This window comes from Sturnira hondurensis, unplaced genomic scaffold, assembly GCF_014824575.4.
Source record: "Sturnira hondurensis isolate 20B ecotype Veracruz unplaced genomic scaffold, ASM1482457v3 Scaffold0007797, whole genome shotgun sequence".
In the NCBI taxonomy this organism is placed as follows: Eukaryota; Metazoa; Chordata; class Mammalia; order Chiroptera; family Phyllostomidae; genus Sturnira; species Sturnira hondurensis.
The window spans coordinates 1,520,241-1,542,094 of NW_028080428.1; the positions used below are offsets into that span (position 1 = coordinate 1,520,241).

The 21,854-nt window shown below is 61.6% G+C and overlaps 1 protein-coding gene across 4 annotated transcripts; it reads right to left on the minus strand.

The window, feature by feature from the left end:
- Positions 1–1,245: 1,245 nt before the first annotated feature.
- Positions 1,246–19,891, minus strand: CDC42BPG (CDC42 binding protein kinase gamma). Of its 4 annotated transcripts, none has more exons than XM_037053135.1 (37): positions 19,546–19,891; positions 16,833–16,924; positions 16,668–16,751; positions 16,214–16,309; positions 15,775–15,923; positions 15,164–15,257; positions 14,714–14,914; positions 14,341–14,589; positions 13,850–13,929; positions 12,904–13,001; positions 12,730–12,810; positions 12,323–12,429; positions 12,040–12,219; positions 11,653–11,745; positions 11,389–11,510; positions 11,242–11,311; positions 10,921–11,027; positions 10,712–10,826; positions 10,336–10,484; positions 10,160–10,248; positions 9,806–9,858; positions 9,626–9,721; positions 9,478–9,537; positions 9,107–9,212; positions 8,685–8,818; positions 8,469–8,608; positions 8,290–8,371; positions 7,329–7,545; positions 6,524–6,619; positions 5,817–6,416; positions 4,657–4,754; positions 4,281–4,365; positions 4,030–4,150; positions 3,767–3,884; positions 3,462–3,576; positions 3,273–3,358; positions 1,246–1,957 (listed from the first exon to the last, which is right to left on the minus strand). In XM_037053135.1, the coding sequence occupies exons 1-37, from the start codon at positions 19,703–19,705 to the stop codon at positions 1,901–1,903; spliced, it is 4,680 nt and encodes a 1,559-aa protein (XP_036909030.1). In that variant the 5' UTR covers positions 19,706–19,891; the 3' UTR covers positions 1,246–1,900. The 4 variants fall into 4 exon arrangements, with proteins under 4 accessions (XP_036909030.1, XP_036909031.1, XP_036909029.1 ...); XM_037053136.1 differs by having other exon boundaries at positions 6,524–6,586; positions 9,626–9,724; positions 19,546–19,890; XM_037053134.1 differs by having other exon boundaries at positions 9,626–9,724; positions 19,546–19,890.
- Between the last annotated feature and the right edge of the window lie 1,963 nt (positions 19,892–21,854).

Here is a 21,854-nt window from a genome sequence, read left to right on the forward strand (position 1 = left end):
AGATGCCTGAGGTTAGGATTTCCAGACAGGAATGGGGAAGGCTGTCTGACCCCCAGGGTTGGGCCCCTAACCAGGCCCTGGAATTCCATGGGAACCCTCAACCCTGTCCCCAACCAGACGGGGCCCTCGGGCCCTCGGTACTCCTCCTAGCGGTAGAGCCTGCATGAGCCTGGGACACAGCCATCAGTTCCCAAGGCCTGCCACTATCCCAGGGCACAAGCCTTACCCTCCCACCTCATCCAGCTCTTCCCCGCCCCCACCCCACCCAGTCACCATATGAGACCACTCCCAGACCCGCCTGGATGGGTTGGGACCAGGACAGGCGCTCCAGATCTGTGTCTGTCCTTCCCTACCCAACTCAGGGGGCTAACGAAGGCTACCTTTAGGACCCGCCATAACACTGAGCTCGAGGGGCCTCTGGCTGCTGCTTGGGTCTGGACAAAAGGAGGCAGGAGATGGGGGAGGGGTACTGAGCCAGAAGGAAGAATTTATTTCCTGGGCTGCCTTCCTGCTGGGCCATGGCTCTCAGGTCACACCACCGTCCCTTCCTGCCTGGCTGCCGGAGGGCTGGGAGGGCAACATGGTGAGGGGGCACCACCAATCCTCCGTGGGTCCCCTTCCTGCTGCCCACTTTTGAAAACTGTCCCTTTGTTATTAAACTCTCTGCACCGATCCCCACGTGGATGTGTCACCTGCTTCCTGGGAATATGAAGAAGACAACCTGACCCTTAACTTTCCTTGATGACTCTCATTCCTCCCTCCATTTCTAACCGCGCCCCCACATTTGGGGAACCCCAGGAAGACAGATCCAGGCGGGAAGGCCAGCAGCTCATAAAGTTGTCTTTATTGTTTCCTTACTGTCTCAGAGCGTCAGAGTCAACCCCTCCCGGGAACAGGGCATTTGAGGAGATAAATACTTATTCTGCCCCCCACTCATTAGCAGGGGTAGGTTTAATAAAAATAGTAATATAACAATAATAATGACTATGATCAATAATAAAATGTCCCACATGATCCCGTAATACAGTCGGTTGAAGTTTTGAGAAAAAGGACCCCCTCATTTGAGGGAGGGCCGAAGTGTGCCTGGAGACCCTCATCGGGCCTGTTGGGTGCCTGTCTCCCACCAAGTAGCCCCTATAAATACCCTCCCCACCCACCCCCATAGGAATGACCCCATCTTCTGGACGGATGAGAGCCCCTACCTGTTCCCAACCCCGAGCTCCTCCCCTCCCCGTCCCCTCTGGCCTCCTCTCACCGTCATCACTCCTGCTTTATCCTTTTCTCCTTCTCTGAAGGCTTTCCCCCCTTCCGATCGCTATCACCTCCACCTCCACCTCCTTCCTTGCTCCTCACCTGTCTCTCACCCCTTTCACCTACATCCTTCTCCTCCTTCTCTAGCTTCCTTTCCTCGAGATCAGAGCCTGTCCCTCCTACCCCGGCCCTGAGCAGAGACTGGGATATGCACCAACGTGGCCTCACTGGGGGCTAGAGGTGCGCAGCCCAGACCTGAGACTGCTCCCAGGGACCTAGCCCTCCTCCGCCCCTCACCCCGACTCTTGCGGATCAGCCTCCCAAGGCCTGGCACTGGAAACGAGAGTTTTGGCACAATCGTCAGTGGGCACCAGGACAAAGAGGCCCCCAGGGCAGAAGGTGGGCCATTCTATTCCCAGTGGCGAGGACAGTTCAGGCTGGGAGCAGAGGAGAAAGGTGGGGTGAGGGCTGAGAGTCAGGCTCCCCTGGTCCTGCGGACCCAGGCCAGTCTTCCAGTCTCTGCCCAGCGCAGGCTCTCCCTGAGTCCGAATTTCCACGTGTCCCGGACCAGCCGGAGTATGGCATTCCTCAAGGTCTTTGTTCCCCCACATCTCAGTCCTGGGATGTGGGTGGGCCCTGCCAGAGGGTGTCAAGGGGAGCTCTCCGATTCAGGGCCCAGGGGGAGGCTCCGGGGCCGCTCTGAGACCTGGAGGGAAAAAAGAAGGAAGTCAGGGGTGGGAAGAGAAAAGCAGGACTCTGTCCTCACCGGGCCAGCGCCTCCAGAGACCTTTCTGGGACGCATCACCTGCTACGCATGACAGGCCCTTGGAGGAGACCAGATGAGAGGTGGGGGTGGGTTTGCATGAGAAATACCTGGGGAGCTCACACTAAATCCTGGAGCCTCAATTAAAGTTCCTTTGTTCATTCCCTCCTTTCTTCATTCATTCAACAAGCATGTTTTACTTTGGAAAAAGACAAACTTGACCCCCACCATCAAAGAGCCCATAGTTGAGGAAGGAGGACTGGCACCCGGACAAAAACCAAAGCACTGCAGAAGTGACAAGAAACAGGTGGGAGGCAGGCATAGAAGGTGGGCCAGCCCTAGGCAGGCAGTGACTACCTGACTAGGCAGCCAGGTGTCTCTGGTGATATTGCACAGATCTTTGAGGGTGACCTGGGCACTACCCAGGTAGAGGACGGGAAAGGGCATTCAAAGCAGGGGAGCAGCAGGGGCAAGAGCCTGAAGATGTGAAAGAACATGGTGCCCTGGCTGGTGTGGTTCAGTGGGTTGGACGCCATCCTGCAAACCAAAAGGTCGCTGGTTCGATTCCCAGTAAGGACACATGCCTGGGTTGTAAGACAGGTCCCCAGTTGGGGGCGTACCAAGGGCAACAATTGATGTTTCTCTCCCTCTCTCTCTCTCCTTCCCTTCCCTTCTCTCTAAAATATAAATGAATAAATAAAATCTTTAAAAGAGAAAAGAGAGAGAGAAAGAAACAACGTGGCAAGTCCCAGAATTCTGAGTGGCCCAGTGTGGCTCGGGGGCGGGGAGGCTGGGAGTTGGCGCCAAGGCTGAAGGATGAGTAGGAACCTTCATATTCCTTCTTAGATCCTCCCCAGGCCCCAGCCAGGGCGAATTGCTCCTTCCCGTGGGCTGAGTCTCTGTTAATCAAGAATCCCAAGAGGTGGCCCTTCCGTGGCTCTGTCCACATGTGCCAAGCACCAGGCTGAGGGGTCATCACCTCATACAAGTCTCACAATAATAACTGCACTTTACAGGCAAGACCAGCTTAAAGAGGGCAGGTACCTTGCCCAGAGCCACAGCCCTGGGCCAGTGGGAGAGCCAAGGTTCCCACCTCCAGTGTCGGGGGAGACAGGTAAGAGTCACATCTGTTAGGATTCAGGGAAGGGATGGGCTAAGCTCGATTTCCGGCCTCAGGTCCCAGTGAAAGGTCTAATACAGAACAGAACCAACCGTCCTTAGAGTGGGGGAGGGAGAAGGCCCCCCTCCCCCTGCTCACCTGTATCAGGGAAGTTGCGGGGCTCAGGGATCCCTGGGGACAGGACACAGACTCACTGGACAGAGATGTCCAAGGCTTTCTCTTCACTGTTCCAGAAACGGGATGAGGGGACAAAAATCCAAGGTCAGATTCAAGAGGTCCAAAGAAGGTGGAAACCTGGGGGCGGGGAGGCTATGGGGCTGTCCTTACTGGTGTCTGCCTTCCCATCGCTGCCTGTGGAGGCTGGGCGCCGGGAGGCCTCGGAGAAGCTGTGGGGCCGCTGTGGGACGGAGCTGCGGGCACCTCGTCCCTTCGCTTCAGGAGTCTGCTGGGCACAGTGCAGAGGGGTCGGGACTCAGGGCACCACAGACCATGACCAATGAACCGCAGCCACCCACCAGCTTGGACATGCTGACTACACGGGCTCCAGGTGAGCCCAAGACTGCAAGCGCACCAGAGAAGCCGGTGATTGGCTCAGCCTCACCGAGGTTTGTGATCGATGCCACAGGACTCACCGGGGACAGGTCCCTGGTGCTGAGCTTCCCGTCCGTGGGGCCCACGTGCACCAGGTGGTTGAAGTTGGTGGGCGGTGAGATGAGCTTGGAGCGCATAAAGGGGTCCTTCAGCATCTCCCTGTCGGCAGAGAAGGTGTAGAAAGGAGGGCTGCAAAGGTGGTATCTCCCTCTCCCCGTCTCCTAGAACTGACTCTGCCTTCCGGGGGCGGGGCCGTGCTTCGCCCCGCCCCCACGAGCAGGAGGCCCCGCCCCCACTGGTGCACCTGCGCTGCTGCTGCCGCTGCTCCTCCGACACCCGGAAAAAGAAGCGGCGCTTGCTCTTGGTGCGGAACAGCTGGCGCCGGCTGTTGTCGGTGAGGTCAGGAATGTTGAACTCGTCCTTCTCTGTAGGAGAAGGAGAGAGCTGGGCAGCGCCCCCAAGTCCCCAGGGCCCCAGTCAGATGGTGCTCAGGGTCACACACCCATAGGTGGCAGAGGCGAACGCACACTTGTGTACTCACACACACTCCCTCACCTGCCAGACAGTTCCTGAGGTAGGTCAGGCGGACCTTCTCGGTGCCAAAAAGGAACAGGGAGCCCTCTAGGTTCAGGGGCCGCACCTGAGGCAGCAGGCACAGAGGTCAACCCATGCTACCCTGGCTCACCCCAGCCCAGCCCCTGGGGCCTTGGCAGGCCCTCCTGCTCTTTTTTTTTTTTTAACGTTTTGTTTTCCATTACTTTTTTTAGAGCAGAGAGGGAGAGAAACAGAGAAACCTCTTCTACTGGCTGTCTCTTGTACATGCCCCAATGGGGGACCAAACCCATAACCTGGGTATGTGCCTCGATCTGGAATCGAACCCACCACCTTTCGGTCCAACCTACTGAGCCACATCAGCCAGGGCAGCCCTCACCTTCTTAAGCGGCACAGTTTGGACCCATTCTGCTTTCCTCACGTCAAACACATCGATGGAGTTCTCACTGAACACCGTCAGGTAGGGGACGCCATAGCCTGCGGGGCAGAAGCCACCTGTGGTCCACAGCCCTGGGCAGGCCGTACACCTCCCTGGGCCGGCCTCCTCCCCATTACCACGGGCACACCCTGTGCCCCACCACGCGTGGTGACTTTCTGCCACACCAAAAGTCCTCCTTCTGAAGCCTCTCCAGGTTGCCCCACCCAATTTCCATAACAAACCAGAGATCACAATCTTGGAGTGCCACTCCGTGCCGTGCCAAGCATAGTTCTAACCACTTTGAACACTTCTCCTCCTTCAATTCTCAAACAACCCCTAACTTACAGATGAGGGACCAGAAACCTCAGAGCTAAGTAATGGGCATGGGCAGGTCACCCAGCGATGAGTGAGAGCTGGGAACTGGCCCCAGGCTGTCCGGGCCCCCTGCCTATGCGTTGGATGTCTCTGCTACACCCAGCCCACAGGTTCCACTCCAGAAGGGCCACTGCTCCCGCAGGGAGCTCTGTCCCTCTTTCAACCAGTGCTCCATCACACTGGTTATCTGCCAGTGTGCCGGACTCCCCCCACCCCACCCCATTCATTCATTCATTCATCCATTCCTGAGTATGAAGAAGAAACCAGCCCCAGCCAGTGAGGGGGCCCCCAGTGCACCAAACCAGTCATTACAGAGGAGGCACTGAGAGCCAGGGCAGAGGTTTGAACAAAAACATGGGGAAGCACAAAGCAGCAAAGGACTAATGATGGGGGAGGGCAGGGAAGGGGGCACGAAAACAAGGACAATGACGGGGATCGTGGTGGTCATCTCCAGAAGGCCCGCCAACCCCAGGTCCTGAGCAGACATAGGGGCTAGACTTGGGTAAAAGTTTGCCAGGTCCAAGAAGGAGAGCAGTTCAGGCAGGGAGAGGATGTGAGTGAAGGCGTGGAAGAGGAAGGTCCTCTACGATCCACCAAGGTCGGAGCAGGGCATGGTTGGGCAAGAGGGTGCACGCTGGCTTCCAATGCCAAGCTCAGGAGTTTGGGCAAGACCCTGTCTTCCTCTGGTGTGTGGGATACACGTCAGGGGCCTGGCCCCACCCAGCCTGGCCCTCCACTGGCCTTACCCCAGCCCGTGGGCAACGCTGGCCACAGCAGCTCGTGGATGCGGGACTTGCGGCCGGCACTGTCCACATAGACCCCAGCGGTGGTGAAGAGTAGCAGGAACTCACTGAGGCTGAGCTCCACGGCGCCCATCGCCTCACCCAGGCCCCCTCTTGATGGTGGCAGCTCCTCAGGCATCAGACCACCCCCCAACACTAAGGGCGCAGCCTCATTGAGCAGCGGGTAGAGGGAGAAAGCACCAGCTGCACCCACACACAGCCGGTCCCCCAGCAGCTCCAGGCTCTGCACAGGTGCTGCTGCCTGCAGCTCTCGGATGCGGTGCTGCCAGGGCCCCGGGCCTGGGCCCAGCTGGTAGCACAGCACTTGGCGCCTGACAGCTATACAGAGCACAGGGGTGCGGGCCTGCAGGATGCGTCCGGCTGCCAGGGCCTGGCAGCCTCGAGACTCGGGGATCTTGGCACCTGCCACCTCGGCGCTCTCCAGCTCAGCCAGGGGGAAGAGGCGCACGCTGGGGCCGCGGCCACACAGCACGATCAGAAGACCTGCAGTGGGGCTCACAGCCAGCCGCTGCACCCGCCGGCACTCGCCCACCTGGAAGATGTCTGCGGAGTTGGCGAGGGAGCGTGTCACCGTCAGGAAGGTGAGAAACAACCCGGGGCCCACCGGGGCTGAGCCCCACCCACACCGGCCGGGGCCCCGCTGCACACACCATTGCTGTGCAGGTGGATCACAAACAGCCCCTCCTCGGTGCCCAGAGCGAGACGGTCCTGGTCTGGTAACAGGAAGGAGTCAGGGGTCAGAGGGCCTGTCAGAGGCGGAGACTGGGTAGTCCACCTGCCCTTGACGAGCCGCAGTTTCTCCCTGTCACTGAACCCTTCTGCGGGGTGAGAGTGTTCAGCTCACTGCAAGCCTTGCAGATAAATGCCCCTGTGCCCCCAACTCCTGCCTGACACGGATCGGCGTGGTCTCTCCTGTGGCCCCCACACTGAGTGAGTGTGGGGAAAGGTCCCGGCTTGCTAGGGCGGGGGCTGGCTCAGGGCCTCGGCTGCCAGGGGAAGGCAGACACTCTGCTGGCACCTCTCCCCAGGCTCCTTGCTGAACACAGCAGCCCCATGGGAGACAGTATGAGGCTCAAGTGCATCCAGGCTCCCCCAAGGTCACTCAGCTGCTGCTAAGAGAGCTGGGAACAAAACTCTCATCTGTTCCTTAAAGCCTTTGCTCTATTTGATCACCTGCTTTAGAAAAAGCAGAAATGGAGGCACAGAAATGTCGAGCAGCAGAAGCCAGGCCTGCTGCTCCCTAGCCTGGGCTCCTCACACAGCTATGCCCAGGGGACAGTCGGGCGGGGGGCGCGGGGAACGTGTGTGAGGCAGAGTCCACAGCTCATGGCTGCAGTGACCAGATGGAGACAGAGGCCCTCATGACTGTGGCTGGGCCAGCACTGTCCCTGCAGGCTCTGATTCCTCCCCCCAGCTTGCCCTGCCCCCATGGGCAGTGCCCCCAGCCAGACTCACCAATGATGGTGGCACAGAGTGTGTGGGGCAGCAGCGGCAGCCCATTGTCGTAGGCCTCCTTGAGTGTGTACACAGGCCGGGCCCTTGGCCGAGCGTCCAGCAGCAGCCGCTGCAGCTCGCCCAGCACCCGCAGCCAGCGCTCCCGCTCGCCCTCGCTCTCTGCCAGCAGCAGCACAGTGCACGTGGCAGGCGGCACTGTCAGCTGGGAGGCTGTCACCTGTGGCAAGACACCCAGGCTGGAGGCCCACAGGCCGGGGGCCAGTGGTCGTTCCCCCCTTCTCTCTCTCCAGCAGCTGATGCTTATTAACCCGGATGTGAGCTTGCTGGGCGCAGAGTGAGGCACTATCTCAGAGCGGACAATGAGACAGATGGGGCAGTCAGACAAGCACACGGACAGCCGCAGAGCGACGGTGGTGGGGGGTTCGGGGCATGGTGGGGACACAGAGCAGGGCCCCAACCCAGGCTAAGCAGGCAGGATGGCCTCCCAGGGGAAGAGGCATTTCTGCTGGAGGCGGGGTGGGGGGAATGAGTGGAGTACCCAGAAATGGTGGAGGGAGGGGTGGGGCTGGCAGAGGGAACAAATGCGAAGGGGCCACGAGCTCAGGACGCTTGCAGAGCTCAGGACGCTTGCAGAGCAGAAACAGACTCCTGGGAGAGGCCAGGAAGGCCTGCAGGGTCAGAAATGGGGCCTCAAGGCCACAGTCAGGAGCACACTGAGGGCAACAGGGAACAACAGAAGAGTCCTAAAGGAGGCAGGACAGCCAGCTTCACATATGGAAAATTCTGTGCCCCCCAGGGCAGAGCATGGGTGCACAGACCAGAATGGAGGCTGGTGTAGCCATCCATATGGGGGGGTTGGCGGTGAAGGTGTTAGCCATAGGGATGGGGGAAAGTCACTGCAAGGGGTCAGGTCGGCATGACAACGGACGGTGGTCTGACCCACCCTGCCCTAGGCGCTTACCCTAAAGATGCGTGGCAGGTCCTTGGACTGGGCATGGATGACATCAGAAGCCAGGACAGGAGTGGCTGAGAACTGGGGGTCCCTGGGAGGTCCATAGAACAGGTCAGAGGTGGCAGTGCCCTTGGCTGCACCCCACCCACCCACTTGTGCCTTGCCCCATGCCACTGCCTGGCACCCACCTCAGATCCAGTGCCTGTAGGAGGGCCCCGCTGGCTGGGCTGAGCCGAGGGTCTGGAGCGTCAAACAGCAGCAGGCGTGAGTCGCTGAGGGCAGCAAATACTCGCTGCCAGCCCCGCCGGACACCCGAGGGCCGTGGCACCTGGGGAAGGCAGCCATGGGAGGGCCTGCCAGGCCGCAGCCCCTGCCCCTGGCCACCCCCCCAGGTCCCAGCTCACCGACAGGAAGCCCTCATAGGCAGTGCCTGTGCCTGTTTCGGGGTGCACGCCCAGGGCCGCACAGAGGAGGTCAGAGGGCACAGGGCAGGGTGGGGCCTGAGGGGCACAAGTCGAGTGACAGAAGTAACCGCAGGCTGTGGGGAAGCAGGAGACAGCAGGCAGGTGGCGTGAGGTGGGTGGGGACAGCCCGGAATCAGGACTCTGGGTGTTCCCAGCCCCAGCTTCCCTCAGGCCGTGGTGGCACCGGAGCTGTCACCACCTCCCATCAAGTGAGGAGGAAAACAAAAACAGCGGTGGGAAACTCGGCCTGCGCTGGGAGGACACCCGGGTGTGTCAGGGGCAGGGTGGCTTCCGCTCCCTCCTCCCAGGGGCTGGGGCTGGTGCCTGGGAGGTGGGGGCGCGGGCAGGGCGAGGGCTCTCACCGTCACAGCCCAGGCCCTGGCGGCCCAGGCCCAGCATCAGTGAGGTGCAGCGCAGACATTTGGTGGGGGATGGGAAGCTCCGGGGGCGCAGCGTGTGTGACCCGGGCTAGGGAGGGGGAACACGACCTTTACTGGTGCCTGACCCCCGCATCCCAGGGCCTGGAAGTGGTCGGCAGGACCAGGGAACGGGCGGGTGGCAGTGTGAACTCCAAGCCCCAGCGAATCTCTGGCATCGCGCAGAGTCATCGTCACTGCTGCCACCCACAACGTGGTCTGCTGGCCACCATACCCAGGGAGAAGCCCAGAGGGTCCTTGGAAACCCAGTAGATGGGGTGGTGCCCCGCCCCCGCCCCACCCAGCCAGGCACCGACCTTCACGGGAAGACTTTCTGCAGGGGCCAAGGTAGCAGCAGGTGCTCTGGGGAACACAGCCTGCGGGGGGTTGGGGGACAGGGGGCAAACAGGTGAGAAGCGTATGGGCAGAGGGCCCCCCAACTGCGGGTTTCCCACCGGTCCTCACCCCCATGCGCAGGCTGCGCCGGCCCTCCGGCCTCAGCTCTGGCTCCACTCCGAGTCTTGGTGCCTCTCCTGAGATGCCAGGGTCCCTGGCAGAGTCCTTCTGGGGTTTAGGAGCAAAGTCAAGGTCCCTGTGCCTCTCGCCAGGACTGCTTCCCAGCCGGCCCCTCCACCAGGTTCTTACCTCTGAGCCCCGAAACGACAGGAAGGGGATCAGGGAGTTGGGGGGCTTGGCGTCTGAAAACAGAGGGTGTGGGTCACTGGGGCTGGGGTCCCTGGCCCAGCCCTGACACTTACTCCTGAGGAACCAGGGGCCAGCTGCCACCTCAGTAAAATGGGACAATGACTGTAGCCTGTGGTGGTGGGACCTGGCATGCAGCAGGTGCTCAGTAAGTGCTGGCTAACAGGTGTGGCTAAGTGGCAGTCTGGAACAAATTCTCGTCTTCACAGCCCTGCAAGGCTGTGTGGGACTCTCTTGGGAACTGTGAGTCGGGAGTGGGGGACCTGCTCCCAGACAGGTGTGCAGGCGGCCACTCACCTCCTGGCCCGCGGGTCCGCAGCTCCTCCCGAAGTGCAGCCAGCTCCTGCTGCAGGCCCCGGTTCTGCTTCTCCACCTCCTGCAGATGGCTGGGGGAGAGCCGGGGCAGAGCTCACCACAGGCCTGTGTGGGCCCTGGGTCCCGGGTCCCCTCCGCCTCACCAGCCCTGGCCTCACCTCTCAGCCTGCAGCTGGGCCTCCTGCACCTGTGTCAGCCGCTCCTGCAGGCCCTGCTTGGCCCGGATCTCAGCCTCCAAGGCCAACTGCAGCTCCAGCCGGGCCGAGGCCTCCATCTTTTGCAGCCGCCTTGCCTTCCACTGGTGGTCCTGGTGGCCGGGGGCCTCAGGTAAGATACCTCCTGGGACTGGCTGCCTCAGAGGCCCCTTCCCACCAGAGCACACCACTGCCTGTGCCACCTGGCCAGGCTCGAAGCCCCAGCTTTGCCACTGACATGCTGTGGGCTTAAGCAAGTCACTGCTCCTCCGTGAGCTGTGTCCTCACCTTCAGAACGGGGCTACTGGCACCCTCCCAACAGGGCATCTCTGGGGCTCACCAGAGGCTGCGCGGGCAGTGTCTGGGTGCCTACATTCTTCAAGGACTCCAGCTCCTCAGCCATCTTGGTGGCCAGGGCCTGCAGGTAGCCTCTTGAGATCTTCTCGTCATTCACCCTGATTGGAAAGGGAGCTCAGGGTCAGGGGCTGGGCACTCAGCTCTGCCTGGGCCCAGCCCCCAGCCCTGGGCCCCCGACCCACCAGCACCCACCAGCTGAGGATGTCAGCAACCTGGGCCTCCCAGTTGCCCTCCGTCTCCCGCCGCTCGCCCTCCAGGCGCTGCCTGTGCTGCTGCTCTCGTTCCAGCTCTTCCACCAGCTGGGGGCCAGGTGGGAGGCAGAGTCAGTCCCCAGGGGCCCGAGTGGCCACCCTTGCTCACTGGCCACAGCTTGCCTGCCTGCTGTGGGCACTGCACGAGGGAGACAGCAGGCCCTGGGGCCTGGCCGGTCGCCCCCGCCCCCCCTGCTGCGTTTGTTCCTCCCTCCGTCCCACCGCCTGGCTGCCTTTCTTGCCCTCTGTCTATCCGGCTCACCCGCTCCTGCTCCCGGCTCAGCCGCCGGTTCTCTTCCTGTAGCCGGCAGAGGGCCTCCTTTCCACTGGACCTGGGGAGTGGGGGACGACTTAGTGACTCCCAGTGTGGGCCCCCACCCCCACTCCCGCCCCCCGCCCCCCAGCTCACCCGTGGCCACGGGCCTGCTCTAGCTGTACACGCAGGGCGGCCAGCTCCTTCCTCAGCGGTGCTTCCTGAGGCCCATCCTCAGACAGCCCTGTACCATTGGTCTCAGAGGCAGTGTGGACGGTCTTGAGGACATGGAGAGGGGGCAGGGCAGGGGCATGAGAAGCCATGGCCCACCCTACCCCTAGAACACAGGCCTGGACCTGAGGGCCCTGAGTGGGGAAGGCCGAGGGCAGTGCCATTTGGCAGGGGGTGAGACCACACTACCTTGACTCGGGCAGACGCCTTCCTGAGGCTTCGTTCCTGCTGCCTCTGAAGCCGCGTCACCTCACGGCTCAGGGCGGCCACCTGGGCCTGCAGCTGTGATGGGGTGCAGAGACGGCCAGTGCTGACCATGTCCACCCCAACCCTCTCCCCAGCCGTGCTCCAGACTCTTGGGCTCTGCCAGCGGCAGCAGGGAGGGAGGCGGTGAACCCTGGGCCCCCCCGCCTGACTATCATCCCCTTGCTTAGGCTTCTGCCAGCCACAGTGGGGGGCTCAAGGGTACATGACGCCCCCCACACCTCAAACCAAACTCTCTGGACTTCCCCCAGCCATGCCAGGGGTCGTGAGGGTGGGGCCCTACTGCTGTGCCCACCTACCCCCACCACTCACCTCCCTCCGGGCAGCCTGGGCTTCCTCCAGCTGGGAGCCCAGGGCCTGGGTCTGGCTGGCTGTAGCCGCCTCTCTCTCCTGGGCCTCCTGCAACCTTTGCAGCAGTTCCTCCTGCCGCCCCTGGGCGTTGCATAGCTCCTTTTCCTGCGCCTGAAGCCCTGCCTGAGCTTCAGCCAGCTCCTGGGGCATCAGAGTGGGGGTGGGGAGGACAAAGCCTGGAGTCAGGGCAAAGATCCCTCACCATCGAGCCCTGGGCCATTCACCTACCTCACCAGGCCCTCACCTGGAGGAGCCGGTCTCTCTCCTGCCGTAGGTCACTGTCCTGGCCTGGGCTACCAACAGGAGGCCCATCTGTCTGGGACAAGGGGGCCTTGCTGTCCCTCGGCGTCTCTGCCAATAATCGTCAATGAGACTTGCGCTCACTGACTACCCCAGCCTGGCCGGGCCCTCCACCTGCAGCGTCTCATGGAAGCCCCACTGCAGACCGGGCAGTGGGTCTCCTTGGTCCACTTCCTATATGCAGGCTCAGGGAGTTTAAGATAATTCCCTAATACTCTCACGCAGCACGCACAGAGTAGGGGCAGGGCTGAGCCCCAGGCTGGGCTCGGGTGTGCTGGGAAAGCAGGCCAGCCGCCACGGTGAGGGCAGGGGCAGGGGCAGAGGTGGCGTGGGGAGGGGAGGGCAGGGTACCTGACAGCCTGTCCTGCAGGGTCTGAACTTCCTTCCGCAGCTGCTCCTGCTCCTGATTGTCTGAGGCGACCTGCAGGGCCTCTGCCATGGGGAGAGCCCACCAGTGAGTAGCTAGTCCGGCAGCAGCAGCCCCGGGTCAGACTCACTCACCCTGACCCAGCTGGCTCCCCGTACCTTGGAGTTTCTGGCTCAGCTCCATCTTTTCCTGCTCTAGACTGTGGAGCTTCCGCTCCAGGGCAGCCAGCTGCTCGGAGCTGCTCTCAGGGCCCGGACTGGGTAGAGTGGGGCAACACAGGTTGGCAGAGACCACCCCCCAAAGCAGCCTCCATTCTCCAATCATTCATTCACCCAAGAAACACCCACAGTGTGCCAGGCCTGTACCCAGCCCTAGGCTCTGTGCCAGGAAGAGAAACAAATCAGACCAGTTGATACCCTTGGCAGCAGCCCGGGGCAGTGGCTCCAGGGTCCGCCAGGTTCAGGGTCAAGCCTCAGTCCTGGTCCTGACAAGCTATGTATATGACAAGGACTGATCATCGGACACATCTGAGCCTCCGTTTCCTCACCTCAGGGGAAAACAGAGGTGATAACATGGTTTCTTCCAAGGACTGTTGAGAAGATGTGGTGATATAGGTCCTGACAGCCCACCCCTGGCACACAGTAGGTGCTCCTGAGCATGGGTGAGATGTATGTGCTGACACCTGGCAGCGCCCCTTCTCCCAGGACCTCACTATGGTTTCCGGCCAGCCCCACGAATGGAACTGGATTATTCTGCCCACTTCACGGAGGCACAAGGTGAGGCTCCGGGGGCAGAAGGGACCCTTCCAACGCTAGGCCTCTCGCTCCAAGCCCACTACATTCCTAGCCTGCCATGGAGGCTACTGTGAGGGCCAAGTTCTGGGGCAGGACCCAGAGGGGCCACGGACATGGCATCACTACAACCCTGAGGACATGGGAGGCTGTTCTTGGGAGAGCTCGGAGCATACTGCCTCAGCACCTGCTACATTCAGGCACCAGGCAGGACATCAACTGCTTTCCCAGGGTCATAACATGCTATACTCCCAGTGCCCTCCAGGCCGGGCAGCCCCCAGCTTCCCACCAGGCGTGTGAGGCCTAAACTCACCTGCCCGAGGTGTAGGTGAAGCCCACAAACGGCAGGTGGTGGCCTGAGAAAGTCCCATGGGAGGGTGGTGGCAGGGTCCCCTGCAGAAGGAGGGAAGAGAGTCAGAGTCCACAGGCACAGCTCCAGGCCGAGGCCTGAGCCCCAGGAGACACCCTGGAACTGGGCGTGACAGCCGCCTGCTACCTGGGCGGGAACGAGGCCCCCACCCAATCAGAACACAGTTCCCAGGGATCCTTGAAGTGAGGGCCTCCCAGGCACCGCTGGGAGTCTTCTGCCGTGTACGAGTTCTGCTTAATACAATGACACAGGTCAAAGGACCTTCACTAGGCACAACCCACCTCAGGGCAGGTGACCCATGACTCCCAAGAGCCTCTGGGGTCTAAAGGCCTCACCCCCCCAGCCCAGCAACAGCTTTGGAAAACTTTTAGGGGGTTCCCACAGCCAGGAAGGGTCAAGACAGCTTTCTGGCTGCAGGGGGACCCAGCACTCACTGGGTGATTGAGGGTGTCATCGTCCACATCGAAGTTGGAGGTGTCCACGGGCCCACGGAGCTCAGGGATATAGGGGGCGGTGCTGGTCGCCAGCCGCTCCCAGTCCACGCCCTGGAAGAAGGGGTGGTTCCGGAAGTCGTCCAGCCCTCCTCGGCCCAGGCGCTCCTCCTGGCGGCACAGCAGCTGGCGGATCAGGTCTTGGGCACTGGCTGGCACATCGGGCACATCCGAGGGAAACTGCAGATGGTCCTGCAGGCCCAGGGAGAGGTGTGGTGGGCATCTGGGATCCCACCTCCCACCTACGGGCATCACCAACCTCGTGGACTTGGGAGTCCCGCTGCCCTCCCAGAACCCTGGAGCCTGGTGGCCAAACCTCATGGTTCATGATCTTGCCGTAGGTTTCCACCAGGGACTCCGCATAGAAGGGCGTCTCCCCAAAGAGCAGCTCATAGGCGCAGACCCCCAGTGACCACCAGTCGCACTGCGGGCCATAGTGGCCCTTGCCCTCCTCCATGGCCTGCAGGATCTCGGGAGAGATGTAGTCGGGAGTCCCCACTGCCACTGACGAATCTACCTGTGGGTGGTAATGTTGAGGGGCCATGAGGCCAGCCTCAGGCTTGGCTGGGCCTGCTGGCTCCCCACCATGTGTCTAGGCCTGGCGCACCCACTCGTTTGGGGTTGGCTGGCCTGGTACTCCCCCCTGGAGCCTGGGCCTAGTCCTTCCTTCCCCTGGAAGCTTGATGCCCCCTGCATTAGGCCTGGTGCCTCCCAGCCCCAGGACCTCTCCCGGTCCCTTGCCCCCACCCTGGGGCGAGGTCCTTACCATGCCATTGTTGTTGAGACGTAGACAGGAGCCAAAATCAGCCAGGCGGATGTGCCCATTCATGTCCAGCAGGACATTGTCCGGCTTGACATCCCTGGGGGAGGCAGAGAGAGTGAGCAGCCTGACCTGTGTGTGGGCTGGGAGTGTGGGCACGTGCACAGCTCAGCATCAGGATGCTCACATGTCCACGCATGCATGCACGTGGGATGGGTGGAGGCTGGTGGCCAGGCCTCCAGGCTCCCAGGAAAGAAGAAGGTGGTCAGATTGGGAGAGGGACCCATGAGGACGACCCTTGGAGGCAGCAGAGTGTGGGGAGGGGGGACACAGGAGTCAGACTTCTCCAGGGCAAACCACAGCTCAGCCACCCGACAGCTGAGTCACCTTGAGCCAGGCAGGTGCTCGCCGGTGCTAAGCCCCGACTTCCTCGTCTATAAAATGGAACAGTAGCAGCCCCCCTCACTTTGGGTTTTTGGTGTGAGTATTCAAAGGCATCATGCAGGTGAAGCACCCAGCACAGGGCGTGGCACGTGGTGAGTGCTCAGCAAATGTCAGCTGTCCCCAGAGTTGTCAGCAGGGGCTAGACAGAGCATTGGGAGCTTTGTGGGCCCCACCTGTGCACGTAACCCAGCTGGTGCAGAGAGTGGATGGCCAACACCATCTCAGCCAGGTAGAACTGGGCCAGCTCGGGCGGGAGGCGGTCCTCAAAGCGGCTTAGCAGAGTGAGGAGGTCCCCACCGGCGTAGTAGTCCATCACCAGGTACTGGATGGTGGCAGGTGGGACAAGAATCAGACGGAAAAGGGGGACACCTGCTGCAAGGCCCCACCTCCCAGTGGCCCCATGGGGCTCTGGGAGACAGGGCTGTGTCTCCTGGCCAGGGCTCAGGGGGAGGCGCCAGGCCCTGGAGCTGTGGGGGAGGGCGGGGGTGGCACACCTGTTGGTCCAAGGAGGAGGGGGTCTCTCTCTCAACTTGGACCTGGTGCCTCTGGCCCCCAAGGGCCTTCTCCTTTGTCCCCAGTCAACCCTCCTCCAACCTTGCCAAGAACCCTCACCAGGTACTCCTCATCCTGGAAGGCGTAATGCAGAGCGGTCACCCAGCGGCTGTCCCCCTTCACCAGGACGTCCCGCTCCTCCCGGAAACAGGCTGTCTGTAGCAGGTTTGGGGATCAGAGCCCAGGAAAGCCCCACATCCCCTCAGGGGGTGGAGTAAAACTCAGAAAGTCTAAGAGCTCAGACGGAGGTCGCTGGTGTGAGCCCACGCCTGTGCTTCGTGGCTCTGGGCCTGGGTGTTACTGTGTTATCATAAGGAAGGTGGGAACCACTTGATTGCCTCTAAGAAAGGTTTATAGTGAGGAAGGGATGGGGGTCAGTGGCCCCTGGGGGTGGGCCCTCTGCTGCTGGCAGCCGTGCCCGCCCCTTCCCCTGCAGCCCCTGTATCTCAGTGGCACATGCACGCCCTCCCACACATTTGTGGGGTACCTAAGGCCCACCAGACCCCAGACTGACCTCGGCCCTCTTCAGCATCTCCCATTTGTGCAGCATTTTCATGGCAAAAACCTGCCCACTGTCCCTCTGCCGCACCACAGCAACCTGAAGCCACAGAGAGTGCTGGGGTCAGCCTGGCGGGGACACAAACACGCTCCCCCCACCCGGCCCAGGCCCTTTGCTCACCTCCCCGAACGCTCCTCGGCCGATCACCTTCAAGATCTCAAAGTCATCTCTCTGCAGTCGGAGCTCTTTCACCCTTGTTACCAGGGGGCTGGCTGAGGAGACACGGAGCGGGACTCAGGGGACCTGTGGGAGGGCCCCGGGTCCCGCTCTCCTGCGGAAAGCCAGGAGCTGTCATTCCTGAGGCCAGGGCAGGATCACCTCCCCAGGGGCAGCCTCTGGCCGGGGGCTGGAGAGGCACTGCAGCCCACTCAGCTGTGAGCAGGACACATGCAAGGTGGAGTCCTGACTGCTGACCACCCCGAATCCATGGCTGCCAGAAACCCTGCCCCCAGGCTCCAGGCATCCTGGACCCCAGGGACTGATGGAACTAGTCATCCTCGCCAGCTTGGGGGCTGACCCTGGCCAGCCAGGTCACCTTGGGGCAGGCGGGGACACCATTCCCACCCCCAGCTCACAGTTCTTGGCCACCTAGCAAGACCAGGCCAGGGCCTGTCTTGGGAAACTGGACAGGCAACATTCCTTGTCCCCAGAGAGGCTTCTCTGCCATTGAGGAGCTGTGGCCTGATCCCGGGACCCTGTAGGCACAGAGGTGCCTGGCTGGCGGTGAGATCTGGGGGAGCCCCAGAGGACAGGCAGGACGGTGCTTCTACAGGGCTGCAGAGCACAGGCCCTGTCTCCCCCAGGAGGCCTCCTCGCCGGCAGGCATGGCCAGATCTGCCCAGGCTCTCACAAGACCCGAAAACAGGGCCAAACACCTTGCCCTGGCGTCTGACGCTGGCACTGGAAGATGTGAGCACTCAGAATTTCCTCCAGGCCTGACCAGCTCGACAACTCTGAGCCCTGCCTCCCTCCCTGGACTTGGGCTTCACCTGGCCAGGAACCTCCTCCTTCCTCACAGTCCCTGATACTCCCATAAGGGACATCTCCAGCCTCTCCCAGGTCCTTTCCAGGCCCAGAGGAGGGGACTGGGGCCTGGAATATTAGGGAGGCAAGAACGACCACAGGGGTTGGGGTCAGTTGCAGTCTGGCTCCCTGCCTCAGTTTCCCCCTCCAGGAGGTAAACTCCCTGCCAGCTAGGCAGGTCTGTGGGTAGGACAGAGAGCTGCTCCACAGGTTTATCAGGCAGAACCTCCGCAGCAGGGGTGGAAACCTCATTACAAAAATTAATTGTCTCTTTCCCAGGTCTGTGTGTGCAGCTGACAGGAGCAGCCACAGGTCTCCAAGGGGAAGCTGAGGCCAGGGCAGCTACCCATGGGCCAGAGAGGGGCCCAAACTGGCGGCCCATAGCCAGGAGGGTCCAGGCCCCCAGGACAGGCTGCCCAGTCCCCTCACCCTGCCCAGGGGATGGGGGCTCTGGGCAGGATTGGGGACAAGTTGGGGCAGAGGCAGAATGAGTCACCGCCCTGCAAGTTACCTCGGGAGATGTCAACAGACAGGCCCCCACGCTGGGGTCCCAGGCAGAGGTGCCAGAGGCAAGCAGGGAGGAGCACATGTGTGTGCAAACACACACAAACACGTGGGTGTGGCATCACAGGGAGTGATGACAACAGAGTGAGACACACACATCAGGTGCAGGAGTTCAGGAAGAAGGGCAGGGGGCAGACAAGACAGAGGCCCTCTTACTGTCCTCCTCCACCGAGGAGAGGGCTGGGGCCCAGGGCCAACTCACAGCATGTCTCTGGCCCCCAGCTGTGCCAGGCTGGGCCTTGTGCCTGCGCAGAGCTCAGGAGTGCCCGAATGCTTGCTGCCCGCTGGGCAAACACCCGCCTCACCCCACCCTTCAGGCCAGACCCTCTGCCCTCCCCCCACAGCCTGGCCAGGTGTGACCAGGGAACTCTGGGGCTGGCACAGGTGTTCACACCGAATTCAGGGTCACCCCAGGCCAGCCACTCCTGGTGACTCAGACAAGTCAACCAGGAAGGGGTGCAGACCCACATCCAGCCAGGTCTCCCTCCCCGGCCCTGGGGAAAAGCCCTCAGGAAGCCTGGCCAGCAACTTGCACAGGGGCTGAAGTTGGCTCCTATGTCCAGGCTGGGGTGGTCTTATATGCAGGGAGATGGAAGTGTGTGTGTGTGTGAAGTGTGCACTAGCTACAGCTCTGAGTAGAAACAGGTGAGTGTGTAACAGCCAGTGTGGCTGGGGTGGTCTGCTAGGGGGTCTGCAGGTATGGGGCTCCCTGGGGCTCCCCACCAGTTGTGTATGGGTACCTCAGTGTGTCTGTGTGGTATGTGGGAGACAGAAAGCATGTGTGTCAGTGGGCGACACACACGGGAGTTTGCGTGTGAGAGGCTGTGTCCTCACAAGTCATGAGGCTATGATGTGTGAGCAAAGAATTCTGGATGTGACTCTGTGTAGGGCATCAGTTGGGTACCTGTGTCTAGTGTCTACACCTGGGACCAAGTTTCTCTGAGTCTATGTGAGATGTGTGTTGTGTACATGTGCCACCTTCTGTGAGCGAGAAGGAGTGTGTGTGTGCATCTGAGAGAGGGTAAGGTGACCGAAAGGGCCGCGGGGGTCCGATGGCACGTGTCAAGGCCACTTCTGGGGGTCTGCGGATGGCAGGTGGGGGAATCTGTGGGCTTGCGGCTGTGGGTGGGAGTGTCTGTGGGCGCGGAGCGCGGAGGGAGAGGGTCCTGACCCCGTTGTCCGTCGGTCCGCCAGCCCCGCCCCCCCCCCCCCCCCCCCGCCACCGCGGCCCACCTGAGTCACTCACCCCAGTTAAGGAACTGCGCCACGCTGCGCTCTCGCCGCAGGGGGGCGCTGCTGAGCTCGTGGTGCAGTCCCAGCAGCAGATCCAAGAGGCCGTCGAGTCCCGGGCCGCCGCCGGCCTCGCCCCGAACCAGCTGTTCCAGCGCACGGAGCCGCCGCTCCATGGCTGCGGCCGAGGCTCTGCGCCTGGACTAGAGCCGGACCGACCGCATACCCGCCCGTCGGGTCAGTCTGTTCGTCCTCGGATCATTCTCGCGCCCACCCTGCCGACCTCCCCGCTGTCACCTTCCTCCGCGGCAGCTTGCGCGCCCTCACCTGGGCGCCGCGCCACGCCCTCCGACCCGCCCCCCGACGAACGGGCAGGTGCGCGCTGGCCAATGGGAGACGGGACAGTAGGTGAAGGTGGGAGGGCGGAGGCGCCGGGAGGTGGTGCCCACTCACGGCCAGGAAGTGGAGGGGCGGGACCCAACAGCACTAACTCTTGGGCGGGGCGGGAAAGGCGGGGGTCCCCAGGGGTCGGGGAAGGCCTCCTGTATCCCGGCGCGGCCCCAGACCCAGCCTTACTCGGGCCCTTGCCGGCCACTTGCCTAGGTGGGGATGCACGGGGTATTGCAACTTCCCTCGCCGGCCGGGGCAGCGGCCGCTTCTCCCTAGCTGAGGGAGAGGGGCTGGGGACGTCCGCGGCCCCAGAGCCGGATGGGAGTTGTAGTCCGCTCCCTCCGCGGGATGCTGACCGTGCTTGGCACCCCCCTCCAAAAAAAACTTGCCTGTTTCTGATTTCATTCTATTTGTATCGTTGCAGCCTACCCGGGAGACAGGTGTATGCGGCAGGGATGGATACATCCATTTGGCACATGGGCCCACTGAGACTTCAAACGGACAAAGATGAATTGAGAGGCTGGGGATGAGGGGTCCCTGCAGTGGGGCTGAGCTGGTAACTCCAAGTCCTCCCCAGGCTTCAGATTCAGGGGGTAGCCTGGGACGAGCTGCCGCTGCCCCTTGCTCCCCTGGTTGCAAGTCTCGTGGAGTCCCTTAGAATTTAGGAGATGCATGCCTATGGGGGAAGGGAGAGGTGCCGGCTTGTTCCAGGGAGAAGAGCACGCCACTACAGGCTCTTAAAGCCTAGGCAGGAGCAGGGCCTGCGGCCGCCTGGAACTTAAAGGCCAAGGAGAAGTCTGAACTGGGCTGGAGGAGGTCTGGGGAGAGGAGGGAGTTGGCTCTGTTCGGTGGTATTTCTGATTTCCGCCCAGCTGTCCCCAGCTGCCATAGGACTGTGGGTCTGTCCAAAAGGAGGGATCAAAAGGGAGAGGGCTTTAGTGGCTTTAGATAACACATTCTTCTATTATAAAACATCTCTTTGGGGATTTGCCTCCTCCTTTAGGCGGGGACCTTCTTGAGTCTTGACAGGGTCAGGTTGCCAGCGTGGAGGAAGGAGGTACTGGGACTGTCCCTGGAGCTGAACTGAGCATCCCCAGCAGCCCCCAGGCTTCCCCAAGGGTCTCTCCCATTTGATCTACTCTGGACCTGTCTGTGGTCTGTGGAATGGGGAAACCAAGACAGGCTCTCTCTGTACCCAAGTCAGGAGGGGGAAGGCACCCAAGATTCAAATCCAACAGCCTCTGTGTCTTCCGGGAGCTGAGTTAGGGTTGTGTGGTTGAGCCCCCTGGGTTCTTTCCTACAGCCCTTCTTTGGGGGGTGAGACCCACAGGAGGCTTTGCACCCTCAGAGGCCACAGGAGGGTGCCAGAGACCAGAGGAGTACGAGGTGCTTGGGACAAGCCCAAGTTTCCATCTCCCGGGCAAGGCTCCTGCGTGGGCGAGGAAATGGGCTATTCCTCATCGCCTGTCTTGGACACCCTGATCCCACGCCCCACCCCACCTCGGCCTCCAGGGATCTGCAGCCAAGGACCAAGGTGGTGAGACCTCTGGGTCCTGGCTCACTGTCTGTGTGACTCTGAGCAAGTCCCTTAGCTGCTCTGAATGCTGAATTCCCAGACAGGCCCATCCGCTGGCCCTTCAGACCCCGTCCCCCCATAGAACAGCACAGGGGAAACCAAGTCCCAGGTAAACACTGAGTCTGTTTGATGTCCTTGCGGGGCAGTCCATCTGGGTGAGGTTCTTTTTGGGCCTGGGTTTTGCTTTTGTCGCACCCTGGTCCAAACCTCCATTTCTTATCTGTAAAAGGGGGTCCGCTCCCTGCCCACTCCTTTGCAGCTCTAAGGTCAGAAAGCCCAAGACTCAGTCTGTACCTGAACCCCTGCTCCAGGCTCAACAAGCAGCCAGTCCTCCAGCCCTGCCACCTGAAACAGCTCCC